The 20756-nt window shown below is 37.5% G+C and overlaps 2 protein-coding genes across 2 annotated transcripts; one reads left to right on the top strand and one right to left on the bottom strand.

Moving 5' to 3' along the window:
- Nucleotides 1-7927: 7927 nt before the first annotated feature.
- Nucleotides 7928-8800, bottom strand: LOC137817387 (uncharacterized). The gene is made up of 2 exons (XM_068620679.1): nt 8628-8800; nt 7928-8546 (listed from the first exon to the last, which is right to left on the bottom strand). The coding sequence occupies exons 1-2, from the start codon at nt 8798-8800 to the stop codon at nt 7928-7930; spliced, it is 792 nt and encodes a 263-aa protein (XP_068476780.1).
- A 6421-nt stretch (nt 8801-15221) lies between these two features.
- Nucleotides 15222-19636, top strand: LOC137817385 (uncharacterized). Its single transcript, XM_068620678.1, has 2 exons — nt 15222-15823; nt 18724-19636. Exons 1-2 carry the CDS (start codon nt 15656-15658, stop codon nt 19255-19257), a joined length of 702 nt encoding a protein of 233 aa, XP_068476779.1. The 5' UTR covers nt 15222-15655; the 3' UTR covers nt 19258-19636.
- Nucleotides 19637-20756: the final 1120 nt, after the last annotated feature.

Below are 20756 nucleotides of genomic sequence, written 5' to 3'. Positions count from 1 at the left end.
AATACATAAACATAATATCGTGTGTTGAACTCAACTTTAATTATGGTGATTCTCTTCTTATACTAATTACACTCTCACCTTTACTGTATATTGTAATAATCATGTACAGTTTGTGTATATAAAGGTTAACCTAATATTTCATAAGACAAGGTAGCACTTTCAAATTATTTGTGACTTTATTACACAAAAGTTTAAGTAAAACTTATTTTTAAAAGATAATTTTTTATAGCTAATTTGAAATATTTTATGTTAAAATATGTTGTTTAATGAATAAATTTTAAAAGAAATTAAAATTTTGAATACTTATTAAAGTAATTTGATTACATAGAATTATGTAATTTTAAACTTTATCTGTTGACACAACTATTTGGATCTCCAGACGATTAATATTCTAGATAAAATAGTCCTAGTATGTCGTTAGTCTTATATGTGTGTCTGATGCGTTACAGAGATTCTATGATGCTTTGGTCTAATATCTTTGGTTATTCTAATTGCTAACGTTTTATGTTTTTTTTTGTTTAAGTCTTGTTAGTAACTTGATCTACTATGTGTATATATGGTCAAGTTAAATTTTATATTTAAAAACAAAAGCTCCTCTGGTTATCCTGTTTTTCTAATTCAAGGATTCAAGTTTTATCTTTCCATATCTGATTTTTTTTTTCTGAAATATGATAGAATTGTATTCAATATTCAATATGGTATTAGAGAAGGTTAAATCATTCTTTGTTTTCGCTTTTTTCCTTCTTGGTGTTTCTTGTATCTTCTTTTTCCGCAAAAGGTATAAAGTCTTCAACGATTGATAAGCAAAACACGATAAATTCTTCCAGCCCATATTATCTGCATCATGGTTAAAATATGGGTATGATGCTTGTGTCACCTACCTTAAGCGAAGCCAATTACCATTCATCGAGCTATAACATGAGACACACTTTGGTTTCTAAAAAAATTGAAGTTTTTCGACGGTAGCATAAAGATTCCTAAACATAATGATCCCAAATATGAAGTCTGGGAAATATGCAACATGATGGTGTTGTGTTGGATTACACGGACTCTTTCACCACAAATAATTTGAGAGTGTAATCCAAATCGACGTTGGCAAGATTATGTGGAAAGATTTTCAAAGGAGGGTCATTTTAGGATTTCTGATTTACTATAAGAAATTAATTCGGCCAGATAAGAAATTGAATGGTAATATGAGTATGCTTCATAAAGTTAAATCGGTTATCAATGTGTTAGAAAAAAAATAGGAAAATGAGAAATAACACAACTTGAAACCTCAAGGAAGAGGAGGTGGTTGGAAAAGTTATGGAAGAGGAAGAGGACGATTTTCTACGTAAGGTAAATAATGTTCTTTTTTGTAATAAGTCTAATCACACTATTGATGAATGCTACGTCAAACATGGCTACCCCATTTGGTACAAGAAACAAGATTCTTATATGTTAATGGAAATGATAGAAAGAATGAACAAGTATGCAATCTTTATATACAAAAGAACAAGGAAGATACTGAGATAGACGATGGTCTTAAACAATGTGGTAATCCTTTTACTCCCGAACAAGTACAAAAGATTTTGAGTCTTCTACAAGACACGAGCAATCACAATGTGAATCAGATACAAAGTCATAATAGTGAGTCTATCCATCATCACACGAATAATTCTTGGATTCTTGATACAAGAGTCATTGATCATGTCACTTGTGTTAAATCTCATTTCATTTCTCTTAATAAAATTAAACCTATATACATAAGTTAAACCTATATTTCTATTGTTTTTGTTCATGGTCACAAATATTTTCTTACCATAGTAGACGATTTTAGTAAACATACTTGGATCTATTTTATTCAATATAAGGATGAAAGCATACCTCTGATATATAAATTTGTTTTATATGTCAAAAATAATTTTAAACAAAGTATTAAAACTATAAGATCTTATATTGGAAAGGAATTTGAATATAATGATTTATATGATAAATTTGATATCCTTCATCAGGATGTCTTGAAACTCCACGACAAAATTTTGTTGTGGAGAGAAAACATTAGCATATATTAAATATTACTCGCAACCTTTTATTCCAATATGGGTTGTCTAGGATGTGTTGGTCATATGCTGCTGGACATGCTATACATCTCATTAATCGTCTGTCTTCTTGTTCTCTGGATGGTAAATCTCCGTGTGAGCAATTATATAATGACCCCCTACATATTTAAATCTTAGGGTTTTTCGATCCCTTTTCTATGCCTTTACCCTTTAAAATAATATAACTAAACTTGATTCTCGTGCCATAAAATGTATTTTTATTGGGTATAATAAAAGGATTTTTTTTTTTTAATATCAGCAGTATGGAATTTTTATTCAGTAGAAATGTTATTTTCTATGAGAATGTTTTTTTCCACATAAATAATGCAATAATGTCTAATGGGAATCTGATCTCGCAGGGGATTCGAACGTCGAAGGATTTGCCACGTCAAACTCTGTCTTCCGCAAGAACGCTCCAAGCACTCCACAAGAACTCCAAGCAAACCTGCAAAACACAACAAACGGCGTCTCTAGCGGCCGATTGCACTCCGACGCTCAAGTCAGCCTTGCAAAACCACCAAAGAACTAAGAACTAAGAATCTCAGCGAGACTCGTGTGCACTATGTGATTCTCTCTCTCTGTGTAAACTAGTAACTTGCAAGAATGAATCTTACCTCCCTCTGCATGGGCGCATAATGCCTTTATATACTCTGTTGCGCACCTAAGTTATTCGTGTGTGAAGTAACTTAGTGCGTTTCTTTACTAGGTGTCTCGTGCAACCTCAGCGCAAATACCAGGTGTGGCTTGGCTAAGCGCACGTACTAGGCATCACCTACTGTGTGAACGATCACCTCTGCTTTGCACCATGCACGTTATGGGTTAAGAGAACACCAATCACCGACTGGCTTACTAGCTCCCTTAGGCCACTCTCGTGCGCAATACTACTAAACACTTAACTTCTCCTTTCTCTGATACTCTGCCACACAAGGCTCGTATACAACGCTCTCGTTGGGAATCACCCCTCAGTCCCAGCTTAACCGCGCGTAACACGAAGGCCCGATGGTCATCACTCACCCCAGACGACCGATCGGTGCCTCATAGCGCCACGCCTCCTGTCTCATGGCGCTTATCTAGGCACTGATCGCGCATCCTCTCGGACCACCGATCACCCCCTGATCACCGATCACCCCCTGGGTGACCCTCTCAAAGACACATCTACTTCCCTGGCCCACGTGTCCCACTAAGAACGGCCCACGTGGCTATCTGTTGCTAACGTCACCGACTACCGATGACCGACCGGATCACAAGCCCCCCAGTCTCGAGCTGTATACTTGTTTTCAGCGAAGAGACTAAGTGATCGTCCTCAGTGGCCACGTGGCAAGTGATGCCACGTCACGTGCCACATCACATGCCACATCACGTGCTGCGTTTTAAGTGACGTTGCACCTTCCTTCCTTAATCTTGCGACACGTGTATGCATCGACGGCTAGCATGAAACGTCGTTTGTGTTTCCCTTATTCAAAACTTACGCGCCTTCACTGTTCCATCACCTTCTCCAACACTTCTTCTCTGAATCTCTCGAACTTCCTCTCTGCGATTCGTCTTCCCCAATCCTCAAGCTTCCAGAAACCGTTTGCGATCAACAAAAGGTACCCTTTTTCTTTATCTATGGCATATTCGAATACCTTCTACCGATTGCATCATCCAATAATTGCACTGTGCATACGTTGTGGGTTGTTTTTCTTTCCCTGCACTGTACCAGGGTTTCTTCTGGTTTTTCTGCGTTTTCACTTCTTCTTATTCTTCGCTTTCGTTTCTCTACTCCCTTCGCCTTCCTCTTGTTTTTCATTGATCCCTCATTTCTTCTTTCTTTCTCCATTGTAGCTACTGAACAATGGCTCGCACCAAAACCACCGCACGTCTTGCTTCATCGTCTGGTGCACAGCCTTCCGCAAGTGCACCGCCATCGCCTTCGACGAGTGCGCCCCCTTCGACGAGTGCGCCCCCTTCGGCGAGTGCGCACCCCCGAGCGACGCTTTCTCAACACGACTACGCGCGGGTGTACCAGTGGGCTCCCCTCCACTTGCTCGCCGAGACATCTAGCCAACTCCCCGACGACCATCTCACCAACCTGTTGAGTAGCGACACCGACGAGCCCACGTGCGCCCTTGACATGGAGGACGACTCACACTTGGGCGTGTGCATCCCCCTCGAGGCATGCCGATATGCGTGGATGATAGGGCCACCAATGGGGTGCCCTTCACCTTCATCTACTCAGCCATCTTCAAGAGGTTGCGCCTCTGACTTCCCTTCACCTTCTTCGAGAAGGATCTCCTCACTGAGCTGAACGTGGCTCCCTGTCAACTCCATCCGAACGCTTGGGCCTTCATCCGAGCGTTCGAAATCCTTTGCAACCACTTTGGACACCCCCCCTTCGACCGACGTCTTCCTCCACTTCTTCGAGGCCAAGAACCCAGGCGATCGGTCGTGGGTGAGTCTGAATGGCGTGTCTGGGAGGGTGATCTTGGGCCTATACCAGCAATCCTTCAAGGACTGGAAGGGTAGGTTTTACATGATCACCTCCAACGAGCACAGCCCGTCTTTACCTGAGGGCTTCCCACTCTACTGGGTTCCCAAAGTAGGGTTCAAAAAACCCAGAGGCTTGGAGGCCATGGCACCCTACGAGCGCGAGCTGTGCGGCCTGCTCTCGAGCTTGGGCGCTAAGTTCGGGTCCTCCACCCTCATCAAGCATGAGTTCGACGCAGAGATGCTCAAGAAATATATTGGTTTGCATTCTCTTCTCTCCTTTACCTTGTTATTTCTCTGAGCATGCATCCTCGCGCTTAACTGCCTACGTTGTTTTTACTCTTTTTGCACCTTGTTTACTTGTACTAACCCTTTGCTATGTTCAACTGGTGCAGATATGACTTCCAACAAGGAACGACGACAGAAGCTGATCGCGCTTGCCAAGAGCCGACGAGCTGTCGGGTCGTCCACTAGAACTGAGGCCACCTCCGAGCCCATCTCAGCCTCCCCTATCTCGGTCGCGCCAGCTGAAGGCCCCGAGACCAGGGGTGAGAAGAAAAGAAAACGGTTGGTGAAAGCTCCCACCACCGTTATATCAATCGAAGAGGAGAGCTCGGGGTCTCCTTTAGTTCAACGGAGAAAAAGGGGAACCGAGGGCGCTGAGGGAGATGCTACTCTGATCCCTCAAGCACATGCTTCTCCCGTACGCTCTCCTTCTCCAGCCCCCCTTTCCTCCCTGCCCCCAGCCAGGCCACCCCTTACCTTACCACCTCAAACAGCTGGGAGCGGGGCTGCTCGTTCGGAGGGAACCTCCCACCCCCCAACCTCACCATGCCCTCAGGACTCCGCTACCACAACTGAGGGTGGTGGTGAGAGTTCCCTTCGAGCATCGGGCTCCAGCACTAAAGGGCTCACCAGGGTCATCCACCTGACTAGACAACTGCTCCAAAACCGCGAGCTAGTCAGGTGGAGCGGGAGCGAGGTGGACCTCCATCTGGCTCGCCAAATGGTACTCTCTCTTGAGTTCTCCACCCAGCATCGCCGCCTTGAGAAGCTGGAGGGTAAGATGAGCGAACTGCTCAACCAAAAGGAGTCGCTTCAAAGCGACTATGAGGCCCTGCAGAGCACTAACGACATGCTGAAGGGTATGGTGGAGGAAGCCAGGAGAGGGTGCGCCCTGCAAGTCCAAGAAACCATCAAGACGGAGATGTTGATGGGGGACGCCATCGCCGCTCTTGATGCCGATCTGATGGAGACCACGGGTAGGGCCATCCAACTTGAAGCTGAGAACGCCTTCTTGCGCCAACAGATCGCAACTCTGGTAGAGGCTCTCGCGGCGAACGAGAGGCGCGCCAATGATCAAGGGACCAAGCTTAAGGAAGCCGAGTCCACCATCGCCACCCTGATCACTGAGAAAGTCGTGCTCGAGACCGATAAGGCTGAGCTCGAGGCTGAGAAGACCAAGCTTTGGGAAGAAGCTGCTGACACCTTTGCTGAGGGTTTCGACTTGGCCCTTGAGCATGTTAAGTGCGTCTTTCCGGAGGCTGACTATTCTCAATTTGCCATGGACTTCGAGGTGGTGGATGGCCAGATCGTTCGCCCTTGATCATTGTTGTTTTGATTTTATCTCTTTGTACATAACTTGGAATGTAAAAACTTTTGTTGTATATATGAATGCCACTTTCTTCTTACTGTTTCTTCTGCTGTGTATCTCTTAGTTTTTATCTCTTGCCATGCATGTCTAACTGCTAACCTGCTCGAACTTGGCACAAATCTTTATTGTGTTTTTCTTCTCTTACTTCTGACTTCGATCACAACTAGTAACACTTGATAACTGATCTGGCGTGGCCTTGCTTGCTCAGGCCTATCGCGTAAGAACTTGTCTGAAACTTCTTAAACAACGCTCTAACCACCGATAACCGATCAGAATGCCACGGCCACCCACTCACCAGTCGTCGCGCCTCTGCTTCTACCTTATATCTCCCTATATCGCTTGTCGCTCCAACGCTAAGTGCGTAGAGGACTCCCACACTGATCGGTCAAGGATGATGCCCTGTTTTGGGGGGAAGAGTGTTTCTCGATAACCCCTCTTGCCTGCCTCAAGGTCATCGACCCTTAACACATCGGGTCGTGCTTCCACCTTCTCACTCCTGGGGTGAGAAGGGTTTTGACTAAGAGTTCTACTGTGCCAATATTGATGCTATGCCACTTGGGTAAAGGCGTTTCTCGAAATCCTTCCTTTCCCTTCTTGGGCTTACTAGCACCCCTGGCTTTTTGAACCTTAGCTGCCTGCACTCACACCTGGGGTGAGGAGGACTTTAAACCAGTTGCCATGCTCGCGCCTGGGGCGAGGAAGGCCTAACCGATTACCTGCACTTGCACCTGGGGCGAGGAGGATTTTAACTTTAAAACTTTGCAAACTCTTATACTGATAACTTCTTTTTTTATTGGGTGGCCTCATTAAAACCCTCTTCTGGGAAAAAGAGTGCCCCCTGAACTGTTTAAACTGTTTATACTAGCGCGAAAGCGCAACTACTTTACATTTTCAACTAAAATACAACTTCAAGTGTGTGGCATTCCACGTTCTGGGGGTCGCCGATCTCTTCCCAGCACTGCGACCTCCGATCGCTTCTCGTCCACGCCCGGCGGCGGTGTCGAGGTAACATGGCACACACTTCTCTGCTGCTTGAGGTTGTTCTCGTAGCAGCGCCTAGCTTCCTTCTAGTCCGACTTGATGGTGATTACCGCCCCCTCCATCGACGGCAACCTGAACTTCATGTGCCTCGTCGACGGTATAGCTCCCAACCTGTTGAGTGTCGGCCTTCCCAACAATATGTTGTAGGCGGATGGGGCGTTGACCACTAGGTACTTAATTTTTTCAGTGCGGGCCACGGTCCCATCCGTGAACGTGGTCCTTAGCTCTATGTAGCCTCGTACCTCCACCTGGTCCCCTGCGAAGCCATACAAGCACCCCGGGTATGGCCTCAGATGATCAAGGGACAGCTGTAGCTTGTTGAACGTCGGCCAGAACATTACGTCCGCTGAGCTTCCCTGGTCCACGAGGACCCTGTGCACCTTTCTCCCTGCCGTGACGAGGGAGATGACTATAGGATCGTTGTCGTGGGGCACAACGTCCCGGAGATCCGCCTTTGTAAACGTAATGTCAGCATCGGGGGAATGATCTTCCACCGAGTCGACAGTCATCACCGACCGAGCGTACCTCTTCCTCTGAGAGGTTGTACATCCTCCTCCGGAGAAGCCCCCCGCGATCGTGTGCACCTCCCCGTGCACAGGTACCTCGTGCTGCGGATCTTCTGCTGGTGGCCCCGACGCCCGATCATCTTGCGTCTCCCGCAAGTAATCGCTCAGAAAGCCATTTTTTACCAATTCCGCGAGTTGGTGTCCCAATGCAAACAAGTGTGGAGTGAGTGGCCATAAGCCTGGTGAAACTCACACCACACGTTCTTCTTCCTTCCGAGCACCTTGTCAGTCTTCTCTGGTGCTCGCAACCTTGCCGCTATGGCTGGAATGGCGATCAGCTCCGCCAATTCCACCACAAAGTCAAACCTGGGGGGCGCGTTGCTCTCCCTCGCGCGCCCCCTGCCCTGGTCCTTCCTAGGCTCGTAAGGGCGAGGCTTCCCCTGAGCCTTCTTTCTTTCTTTGGCCTCATGCACCCTCATCAGCTGCTGAGACCTGCTCGGTCCTCTGCGCGACTTGGTCGGGGCCACGCTTCCCCTCTTCTTAGAAACCTCTATTTCTGTCACGATGTGCGCCACAGCACGACGCCTAATCTCTGCGAAGGTGCTGGGGTGATTTCTGATCAAAGATTCACTGAAAGGGCCCGGCAGAACCCCTTTCTTGAACGCGTGCACCAGCATATCTTCATCTTTGCTGGGCAGCCTCACTACCTGTGCTCCAAAACGACTAAGGTAATCCCTGAGGGACTCACCTTGGTTTTGTCTCACGTCAAACAAATCATACAACACCACTGGGGGTGCCCTGTTCACGATATACTGCTCCATGAACAACTTGGAGAACTACTGAAACGAAGTGATGTGGCCATCTGGTAGGCTCACGAACCACTCCAGAGCAATCCCGCTCAGGGTGCTCATGAACAGCTTGCAATACACTGCATCTGAGCCCCCAGAGAGCATCATCTGGGTGTGAAACACTGTCAGATGCGTCTCTGGGTCCTCCACCCCTGTAAACGAGGCTTTCACCCCCACCAAGCCTGTTGGCACCACTGCACTCATAATCTCAGATGAGAAAGGCATGGGGAAAGTCCTGGGGGAGACGGCGGCGGCACCACTCTTTCCTCCGCTGCGTGTTCCTTCTGCGCCTGCAGCGCCTTGCGCAACTCTTCATTTACTCTGTCCAACTCCTCATTTCTGCTCTGTGATGCAGCAAAATCCGCTTGCATCCTTTCTTGTTCCATTCTTGACGCTGCCACATTGTCTTGCAGCGCTCGCATCATTTCCAAGACTTGCGCCATTGTCACAGCTCCTTCTTCAGCTGATGGCGCAGGTGAGGTTTGCCTTGTCTTCCTCATTTTCTCAGCAAAGAATCTCAAGAACAAACAAAAATTGACAGCAAAGTGTGGATGGGATCACAAATTCACACGTGCCACACGGTGGGCGCCAAATGATCTCGCAGGGGATTCGAACGTCGAAGGATTTGCCACGTCAAACTCTGTCTTTCGCAAGAACGCTCCAAGCACTCCACAAGAACTCCAACAAACCTGCAAAACACAACAAACGGCGCCTCTAGCGGCCGATTGCACTCTGACGCTCAAGTCAGTTTTGCAAAACCACCAAAGAACTAAGAACTAAGAATCTCAGCGAGACTCGTGTGCACTATGTGATTCTCTCTCTCTCTGTGTAAACTAGTAACTTGCAAGAATGAATCTTACCTCCCTCTGCATGAGCGCGGAATGCCTTTATATACTCTGTTGCGCACCTAAGTTATTCGTGTGTGAAGTAACTTAGAGCGTTTCTTTACTAGGTGTCTCGTGCAACCTCAGCGCGAATACCATGTGTGGCTTGGCTAAGCGCACGTACTAGGCATCACCTACTGTGTGAACGATCACCTCTGCTTTGCACCATGCACGTTATGGGTTAAGAGAACACCAATCACCGACTGGCTTACTAGCTCCCTTAGGCCACTCTCGTGCGCGATACTACTAAACACTTAACTTCTCCTTTCTCTGATACTCTGCCACACAAGGCTCGTATACAACGCTCTCACTGGGAATCACCCCTCAGTCCCAGCTTAACCGCGCGTAACACGAAGGCCCGATGGTCATCACTCACCCAGACGACCGATCGGTGCCTCATAGCGCCACGCCTCCTGTCTCATGGCGCTTATCTAGGCGCTGATCGCGCATCCTCTCGGACCACCGATCACCCTCCTGATCACCGATCACCTCCTGGGTGACCCTCTCAAAGACACATCTGTTTCCCTGGCCCACGTGTCCCACTAAGAACGGTCCACGTGGCTATCTGTTGCTGACGTCACCGACTACCGATGACCGACCGGATCAGAATCTATAGAAAGTTAAAGAGTATATACTCAACATAGTTTTGATTTTTTGCTAGAAAGTTAAATGCGTTCAACTTAAAGGTGAAACCATTGAAAGCAATAACAACATTGAAGTTCAATAGGCGGAAGATAGGTTGTCCAGTGAAGAAACTTTGCAAAGGATAGATTCTGATAGCATTAGACGATCTAATAGAGTAAAAAATATTCCTCAATTTCTAGAAAATAGTTATCATAGTATCAACAATTATGTAAAGTCTAAAAGTAAAATCAGGTATTCTATTTCATTAGTTTTATCTTATGACTCTTTATCCAATAAAAAATTTGATTTCACTATGACTATGCATATTGAACCTCGAAATTACAAGGAGACATGTAAACATCCTAGATGGACTAGTGCAATGCAAAGAGAAATTGAAGCACTTCGAGCTAATAATATCTAGACGTTAACAACCTTACCTCATGACAAGATTCCTATTGGATGCAACTGGGTGAATAAGATTAAGTACAAATATGATCGACTATCAAAATGTATAAAACTCGTCTAGTTGCAAAAAGTTATACTCAAGTTCAAGGTATAAACTATATAAATACTTTTTCACCAATTGTAAAATTAACAATTTCTAGACTTCTTTTAGCTTTAGTAGCTACATAACATTAGTATCTACATCAATGAAATGTATACAATGCATTTTTACATAAATATCCTAGGAAGAAGTCTATATGGTTCCACCTCCTGAACTCAAAATAAGCCAACCAAATCAAGTTTGTCTTTTAACTGTCTTTGTATGGGTTTAAGCAGATTAGTAGACAATGATTTGTCAAACTATCCTCTTTTTAGTATCTCTGGTTGTTTTAACTACTAACATTTTATGTTTTCTATTTCATTCTTGTTAGTAACTTGATCATATATATATATATATATATATATTTTCAAGTTACTCAATTTAATTTTTACGTTTAAAAAAAAAACTCCTATATTGCATCCTAATGTTTTTTTTTTCTTCTGGGATATGATGAACCGTATTCAATATTATCTAAAGAGTAAATATTTTAAAAAAATTATATATTTTTTTAATTTATGCCTTTTCTCTTTATATTCTTTCATAGAGTTAAGTTTTTCTATAATGTTTTAAAACATTTGATTTGACCTTAACAACGTCACTAAAATAATGTTTTAGTCAACATTGATGTAAGTTATTTTTTTTATTGATGTTTTTAAAATTATTTTTTGTTAATTTATACTAGATTTATTTATCGGTTAACATTAATTAGACATCTAACCATTTTTTTAGTTAATACTTAGGGGGATTTTTTTTTATTGAGGCTATAAATGTTATTTTTTTCCGATAGAATATTTTCTATTAGGTTTTTTCAAGCTTTTGGCCTTTGGGTCTCATATTTTCTATTTCTCCTCTTTTCTCTTTCGATACTGAGGATATCTACAAAAACACTCTGACGTTCAAGTTAAATGTGGTTATCAGTTTACTGGTTTCAGGGTTCAAACTTTCATTACCTTTTATCTTAAACTATCCCTTATTTATAGTTTTTAATGTGCCTTTCCCTGCAGAAGAATTAAGGTAGGCCATCCAGACCCAATACGTGCCTAATTATGCTCTTAATAAGTAATCAGATTTTAGTTTATAATTATTGTAAATATAATTATGTCTTACCAACTACTCAGTAATTGGGCATCTAGTAATACAATAATAATTAAAATTATTTTTTATAATGTGACTTAGGATAATTTTTCACTTTATATTAATTAAAAACTTTTAAAAAAATAATCTTAGCAGCAATTAAAAAAAGATAACCTAATCAGTGCCAACAAAAATAATCACTACAAGAAAACAAGCAATTAGCTTTCAAATTTTTACGTGGGCCATTTACGGACGCTACTATCGTCGGTCAAAATGGCGAAATACCCACGCAACAATGACATTCGACGCAAAACGGACGTACTTATGGATTTAATTTTTTTTTAAACAGTCCAGTCTGCGTCGGCTCGCGTCGGCTATCATCCACGCATATGCGTCCATCACGACTCACACATGTTTATATTTTAGAATTTTAAAATTATTTATTTAAATTTATTTAATGTATAACAAATATTTTAATATTTAATTTTTTATTGTATTTATTTTAAAATTATTTCTTTAATATTATAATAAATTATTTAATTTATCAATTTTTAATATAAGTTAGTTAAATTAAATTTATTAAATTAATTAAGTGTTTGATTTAAAATTAATTGAGTAAAAGAAAAGATGTATTTAAATTATTTAAATGTTATATAAAATATTTTATTATTTTAAAGATTATTTATTTTAAATTTATTTTATTTATATATTGTCATATATAAATTAAACAATATAGATTATTATTTGTTATATATTTTAAAATAACTTTTTGTTGTATAAATGAAATGAATTATTTTTGTTGTATAAATTGAATTTAATTGTTTTGTATAAATTAAAGAATTTTTTTTTATAAATAATATACAGTATTTTATACATTAAATTTATTTATTTGTTGTATAAATTTAAAATAAAATGAATTGGCGCCTTTAAAATGAATTGGCGCCTCTGGGAAATTTGCCAAAAGTTCGAACCCCGTTCCCAACATTCCCGGCACTATTTAAACTACCCTAGCATTTAAAGCGCCTTAAAGCGTCTTTAATCATAAAACGTAGCGCATTTAATTATAAAACGTAGCGCATTTAAGACGTTAAAAACGCTTGGGAGCCTTTATAGTACCTTAAACGCTCGAAACGGAAATTGTATTAAATGACTTTAATTACCTGGTACCTGGCTAAATGGCGTTTCTATTCTGACCTGGCTGCTGTACACGTGGAGGGCCTCACAGCGCCATGACCCCATCTGGGGGCGTTTCTTCGTGTGAGTCCTCCTGCTTGGGAGTGCTACTGCGCAAGGGGTGACTTTTTGGGTGCCAACTCATGCCCCCAATCATCTAGTCACTCACTTTGAGAGCGTATCTGCCTTCCTCTCGTACCCTGCACCTGGCTACCCTGGGCGTGACCCTCCTCTTGAGTCGTATCTGTCCCAAAGGCGTCTCTGGGGCGGCAGGGGTACTTCACGAGTCAGGCTGCCCTACACTGGTGCTATCATTATGGCCTTGAAGCCACCTTTCTCTTCTCTTTATCACTACCCCGGATTATCAGGACCTGAGGCCTTCCCACGGCGTCGCTCCCTCCATGGTCTTTCCTACCCATGGGTATCGGGGAACCACACTGTGATTGCCTTGCCTTAGTGATATTTGATCTTGGCGACGCCCTGGTTGGGCGACGCCTTCACCTAGGCGACGCTTCCTCTTGGCGACGCTGGCACTTGGCGTCTCTTCACCTAGGCGACGCCTTATGTTGACTTTGAATCCCCAGACGTTGACTTTGACCTTGACTTTATCAACGCCCGGATACGGGACAGTACAGATTGATTTTCAATTATATTTTTATCGATTCACTTAATAACACCTTAAAAATATTTTGAATTTATTCTGAGCCACATTACTATTTAATTATATATTCCGTTTAAGCTTTGTCTCTCAAATTATTGAAACAAATATTAGAACATTGTACCACATCACGAGATAGAAAAAGGATAATTTTGTCATATATATAAAATTTAAAAAGCACATTCTGACATATATTACCTTGGCTATTTTTAGGAAAGTGCAATGCATTGTTTTTATTTGATTTTTTTTACCATATATGTAATATATATCATATTGATTTGCATCATTCCCCACCAAGAAACGTGCCTTATGGGAAGTTCTTATTAATGGAAATTAATATAAACTAATGGTGATCTGATTCACTTGGCCTATGCCTAATTATGTCCAAATCCAACCTCACTATTAATATATTCTTTATCCTTGCAAAATTACAAGAACTGAAAGGAGTGCAGGTGAAATGTTCTGTTAAGAATTTTAATGTTTATGATATTTTTAAAAGATAATCAATGTGAGGATAGATTAACTAATCTTTATTTAGAAAAAAGGACATTTTTAAGTAGTTATATTCCTTACCTGATTATATTAAGCTTAAGTTTGGCTTATTTGAATTTGAGTTTATTCGATTTCTATAATAAATTCTGGCTTGTTACCCTGATAATTGATGTATTAATTTTTTTTTTCCTTTAATATTTTTTTAGCACATTGCATATGATTGATAATTTCTTTTTGATAGTGATGTATTTATTGGAAACTAAATTTTAAGTTTAATTTAATTTATAATATAAATTTTATATTCATTTATATATTATAATGGGATTATATCTTTAATTAATGTAATTATGTACTGTGCATGCATCTACAATTCGTATTTAAGCTACTACGATATATATTCATAACTTTTATATTAATAAGTTAACATTTGGATAAGAACTACATTAATAAAAAGCAATTCTAATAATACTGACATTTTCCTGCTAATATATTATATTTTTAATAATAATTTTATTTTTTAGAAATTCAAAATAAATTGAAAGTCTTACATTAAATTAATTACTTCGTGAAATTGATTTTTATTTCTCATTCAATATGTTAATAATACGAAAATATATATATATATATATATATATTATTTTATTTTTCTCAATCATTTCATACTCCACATAGATACTAAAAACAAAAATTAATTTCGTGTTATAAGTGATACTACATAAAAAACATTTAACTCTTAAATATTTTTCTATCAAAATCGCAACATCTTGAAAGAAAATTAAGAATGAACGCGAAATTAATTTAAATATACATGATGAAACCGGCATGAAACTTCAAAATGCCAAAAAGGGTCAGGTAAAGGGTGGTAATGGTAAAATATGCTAAACAACAAAATCTGCAATTGTTCATATGAAGGGATTGGAGAACAAATAGCATGAAACTTCATTAATGGAAAACACAGGGAAAAAGGTCGTCATAATATTAAAACCCCTCAATTAATCAAATATAAGTTAGTGTTGGTGTACAATTTTAATCTGTATTCCTGATTCTACAACCAAAAAAGCAATAACTTTTATTAACCAACATATAAGTTGGTGTTGGTGTGCGTAATTATTTATTTTCATAAAAAAATGGCAATAACTTAAGCTCCATTAATAGCGCTACTACCACTAAGTAACCACGGGCATTACAAAAAGTGCAGTTCTCAGCATCTTTTGCCATTTCATTCTTCCACTTCCCACAAATTAATACTTCTCTATGCTTTATTCTATTATTTTCCACACTCAAATAATTATGGTGAAAACATTTATAATTAGCAATAAACACGTCTATGTACTGTAATTTCCCCTATCTTGGATATCTTATGCAGTATACGAAATAAAAATATTCTGTTTCTGCTACACGGTACCTGTCTCACAAAAAATTGCATCCCACTTACGTGATTTTCTCTTATAAATGCAACTTCTTAGTCCAAAACTGACGAAACTTGTACGATGGTGGTAGAAAGAATCTGCAAAGGGTGATTGAAAAGAGAAGCAGCAGTGAGTGAAGCTGAGACACAACACAAACCCCTTCAAATTTGTTGACAGATATATCGTAGAGAAGAAATTGAGATGGAATGGAAGAAATATTATTTGGATGTCGTGATGGTACCATTGGGATTTCTGGTCACCATTGGTTACCATGTTTGGTTGTGGCATAAGGTTCGTACACAGCCTTCTTCCACCATTATCGGAATCAATACTCATGGAAGACGCTCCTGGGTCCCTGCCATGTTGAAGGTATTCTCTTCTCCATCAAAACATTGCCAAAAGTTATTATTAATTTCATCTTTCTATCCACTTTTTCAGTTTCATCTTCATATCATTTACAGTATATACCTTTATAGCCACTTTCTGGTTTAAACTGCTCTCTCTTTTTATTCCTTGGTCAAGAGTTTTTCAGTTTGCCAATTAGGGCACCAAGATCTTTCATCTTTTATTAGATCTTATATATATTAACATTCAAACCTGATTTGTAAACCCTTTTTAACCAGACATCATCCAACTTGTTATTGTCCTTCTTATTTACACTGTAGAAGTTGTCATGTCATTATTTTATTTGAATTTGCAATATACTCTCCTGTCCATTTTAATTCATTATTAAAGGATGAAGTGTTCACCATTTTTGTTTAAATACTTCTTGGAATATTTATTTTAATTTTTTTCTATTTTGTTTTATAACTACGTCACACTCCAATATTTGTTTATTTTGGTTTGTGTTTAAATAAAGAAAACTATTTAACGTGTAAACCATGTTTAAGTCCCTCAGTTTCTGATAAAAGAAAAGATTTTTGTTTTTATGTTTTGAAAGTAATGATTTTGATACTTGTATTTTCGTAAATGGTAAATTTCGTCCCTCGCTCAAGTTCCCAAGTTCATAAAAAAGACAAATATAACAAAAAATAGTGAAACCAAAAAAAGTTAGTGCTATAAGAATAAAAAATGATTTTATTGGGAAAATTGAAATGCCCAAAATACCTTTCTCATCCTTATTTGATTCTCTAATTTTGAATAACTTACTACAATAAAATCATTATGAAATAGAAACCGATTTTAGAAACAAAATAATTAGTTGATATAATGATTAGATTAGAGATCATTTTAAAACTAAAAATATTTTTGATAGTTAAAACATTGATGACTAATTAGATACAAATTTAAAAACTATTTAACAATAACCAACTAATTTAGAAACCAATTTTTTTTAGATTTATAAAATAATCTCTAATTTAATCACTATAACAACTTTTTTTTTAAAATTAATTTTCATTTCATGATTTTTTTAGTCACTTCTAAGAATACATTTTACTTTTAATTGAAAAGTTGAAGTTTTAGATGAGTTAGGCCAAGAGGCTATAGTAAGCCCTCCAGTTGAGGTTTGGGGGAAGATACTTTATGAATATTTTTTATTCTTATCTCTATGAATATTTAGCGCATGCTTAAAATGACGCAGAGTGAAAGGGTAAGGTAAAAAAAAATAGATAAGGGTTAAGAATGTTTTTAATCCTTGAATGTTGATGTGAAATTAGATAAAAAAAAATTTAAACTGATGATTGTAACGATTTTCTCATATAAGAAACCGAGATTTTGATCGATTAACAAAAATTTTGACTTTGAATTTTTAGCATTATCTTTATTAAAAGTTTAGAACTAAAAACGTATTTAACTTTGTTTTTTAATTAATTATATTTAACTTTAATACATTATGAATTATTTATTTAATAAAAATAATATTGTTATTACTATTACTATTACTATTATTATTTTTGTTAATAATAATATAATTAATGTTATTTTTATTAATAATAATATTGATGATATTAATAGCAATATTAATGATATTATATAATATTAATAGCAGTATTAATAATATTAATAATATTCATAATATTAATATTAATATTAAAAATAAATAATAATAATAATATTAATATTAATAATATTAAATAAACAATTCATAGTTTAATAAAGTTAAATATAATTATATAATAAAAAATAAAGTTAAATATGTTTTTATTTTCACAACTTTACGAAGATAGAAAAAATTAAATAAACAAAGATCATACATATCATTAATTTGAAATTCTCTTTACTACATAGTAAAATCATTAACGGTGTCTTCCAACGATGTTTTACATAACTTTTAGAAATGCAAAGATTGAATGAGTCTAAAATTTTAACGATAAACAAAATCCAATTTAAGATAAAAGTTGATGGAGAAAGAAGATAGTTAATTACCCAATAATTAATAATGAAGGAAGACCAGGTTCAAAGATATGGCTTTAGTGAATGGATTCCAGGGCCCTATATCTTTGGCATGATGTTTATCAGTTTAGAATCTTGAAAAGACAAACATACAAATATGAATATTCCAGAGAATCTGCATACAATTGGCTGCCCTGGGATTTCCAATTTTTTATGACAGTGGCTGGGGTGCCTTCTGCAAAATATGGCCAATCACTTTCACATAAAAGTGCCTTAGTAACTTCATTTAAATAAAGTAGGTTAAGGACAACTCCTTTTGTTTTTGTGGTCAGTGGATCACCCTTTTTCAAGAGTTAGTTCTTCATCAATTAATTGATTCCAAGGAATATCAGTTTCTGCTTTCATTACATTATATATTTCTTTCCACTCTCACTAATTAATTAAACCATGTGTTTCGCACAAACATTATCATACTTGTAATAAACATAAATACACTAAAATTGAGTAGTTAAAAACAATTTAAATTTTAAACTTTAAATGATACATAAAAAATCTAAAAAAATTAATTTTGTATTTTCGAATTTAGTATTTAAAGATAAAAATATTTAAAAGAATCTATTTGGAAGAGTAAAATCAAAATTACCTCAAAATTCAAGAACTAAAAGCATAAAGGCATCTCTAGTCTTTATGTTTGGTTCTCTTCACATCACACACATGAACATGACCTAAACCTGAAAATGGAAGGGTATATAGAGGTTGTGGTGAATGTAATTAAATTTCAATCATACAACTGTTTAATTAGAAATAATGTATTAAGACTAGATATGTTTTTTTTTCCACTGTTATAGGCTAGAATTATTAGATTTTGATAATAATTAATTACTTTCAAATTAGACTTGGAATAGTTTGTGAAAAGCAAGTTTTGTTGATGTCAGGACATTGAAAAGAAGAACATCTTAGCAGTTCAAACTCTTCGTAATATGATTATGGGATCAACTCTCATGGCCACTACATCCATTCTCCTCTCTGCTGGTTTGGCAGCTGTCATAAGCAGCACTTACAGTGTGAAGAAGCCTCTGAATGACGCTGTATATGGAGCCCACAGTGAATTCATGGTGGCACTCAAGTATGTGACACTCCTAACCATATTCTTATTCTCATTTTTCTGTCACACGCTGTCGATTAGGTTTTTCAATCAATTGAGCATCCTCATTTGCACACCACAAGATGTCATGTCCTTGGTGACACCCCAATATTTGAGTGATCTTTTGGAGAAGGGAACTATTTTGAGCACTGTTGGAAACAGGCTCTTCTACTCAGCACTTCCTCTTCTTCTTTGGATCTTTGGCCCTGTGCTGGTTTTCTTGTCTTCTGTAGCAATGCTACCAGTGCTTTACAACCTAGACTTTGTTTGTGGAACTGTGAGGGGCAAGGTGATGAAGAATGAGAAAGGGGAGAACTATGTTTGAAAATGCTGAGCTAAGACCAAACATTTAACAGAAAAGGTAATAATATGTTTATATAGGTCGTTAGGCTTGCATCATTTACAACTTTAAAGTTGTAAAGGTGTTGTGTTTTACTCGCACAGCCACATGCTGAAGCGTTTTTCCCTAATAATTCAACCAGCTTTTCCAATGTATCTTTTAGAAAAAACCATTATTAACCCTTTAGTGTTTTCTGATGGAAGCTTTTATCCTAAGCCACTAAAGAAAAGACTGAACTACTCCTTTAATAATGTTTTATCCCTATCTCTCTTCCTTTTCTTTTGATTGTAAAAAATCAGTGGAAATTTGTTGTAAAAAATGATTTTTTTTATTTAAATAATAATAATGCTACAAAAGCTGGCCACCTTGTTGTTTTGTTCTTTTCTGGGAGTAGTTGACAAATAAATAAGAGCTAATTTACGTGAACCACAAGTTTAAACACCAAGTCTTTGTTTAAGAAAATGAATGTTCCCCATCTAAGCTTTATTGTTACACGTTCATTACTTTTCATAAACAAATATACTTTATTAATATGCGTGTAGCTCTATTTCCACCTAATATATATAGGATTTGGAAACAGATAATTCTTCCCATAATTTCTTTTATGAATGTTAAGATAAAGATGAGAAAAAAGAGAGTTGTGACTTCATTAAACTAGATGCCGTATAAATTTCCATGAATCTATCTTAACTACGCGTTTACTTTTACTTTCCTAAGGTGTTGGCGATATAAAGTCATTGATAAAAAAAAAAACAAATTGAGCAACTGTTGCTTAAAAAGAACAAAAGCAATTCCAATAACAATTTTAAGTTGATAATTATTAATATATATATATATATGTGTATATATATAAAAAATGAATTGAATAAATATAGTTATTTAAAGAATAATCCAATCCTTAAAAAAAAAAAAAAACTATCTCACATAGTTTCTAAAATACAAAGTCCTCAAAACAGAATCCATATCAACATGGATCTTCCATTAATTTGTAGTAAAAATCTAATCATGATGCTTACAAAATCATGTTCACAAAAGAACAAGAGAACAATATATAAAAAAATTAGTCAGACACACATATATATATATATATACGAGATATGTAATATTATAAAGTCTATTTTGATGGATTTTGTAAAGTTAAATCATTAAAAAAACAATAAAAACTAAAATTATTTCTTCATATTGATTTCTTTCCAGATTAATTTTTTATCAGTAAAATGAGAGTGCAATTTTTATCTGTTATCAGTATAAAAAATAGTTTTTAATAATCTATTTTAAAATAACTATAAAAGAAAACTACTGTCAAAATAATAGTGCAAAATTGGTGCATTCTATGTAATCAATGTTTTAACTAAGTTATTGATAGGGAAATTCTCCATACATCATATCAATTTCAATATAAACTAAAAAGGATGAAAATACTTTTTTAAAATGATTTTTTTTTATTAATAAAAATTAAATTAAATTAAAAAGATACTTATTTC

The sequence above is a fragment of the Phaseolus vulgaris genome, unplaced genomic scaffold (assembly GCF_000499845.2).
Source record: "Phaseolus vulgaris cultivar G19833 unplaced genomic scaffold, P. vulgaris v2.0 scaffold_41, whole genome shotgun sequence".
Classification (NCBI taxonomy): domain Eukaryota; kingdom Viridiplantae; phylum Streptophyta; class Magnoliopsida; order Fabales; family Fabaceae; genus Phaseolus; species Phaseolus vulgaris.
The sequence above is the reverse complement of the archived record's forward strand: the minus strand, read 5'-3'. Positions and strand labels throughout refer to the sequence as shown.

Coding starts and splice junctions, on each gene's coding strand:
- LOC137817385 (XM_068620678.1), top strand. CDS start 15,656: ATGGAATGGAAGAAATATTATTTGGATGTCGTGATGGTACCATTGGGA. Junction 15,824..18,723: donor GGGTCCCTGCCATGTTGAAG/GTATTCTCTTCT, acceptor TGTTGATGTCAG/GACATTGAAAAGAAGAACAT.
- LOC137817387 (XM_068620679.1), bottom strand. CDS start 8,800: ATGAGTGCAGTGGTGCCAACAGGCTTGGTGGGGGTGAAAGCCTCGTTT. Junction 8,547..8,627: donor AGCGGGATTGCTCTGGAGTG/GTTCGTGAGCCT, acceptor TATCGTGAACAG/GGCACCCCCAGTGGTGTTGT.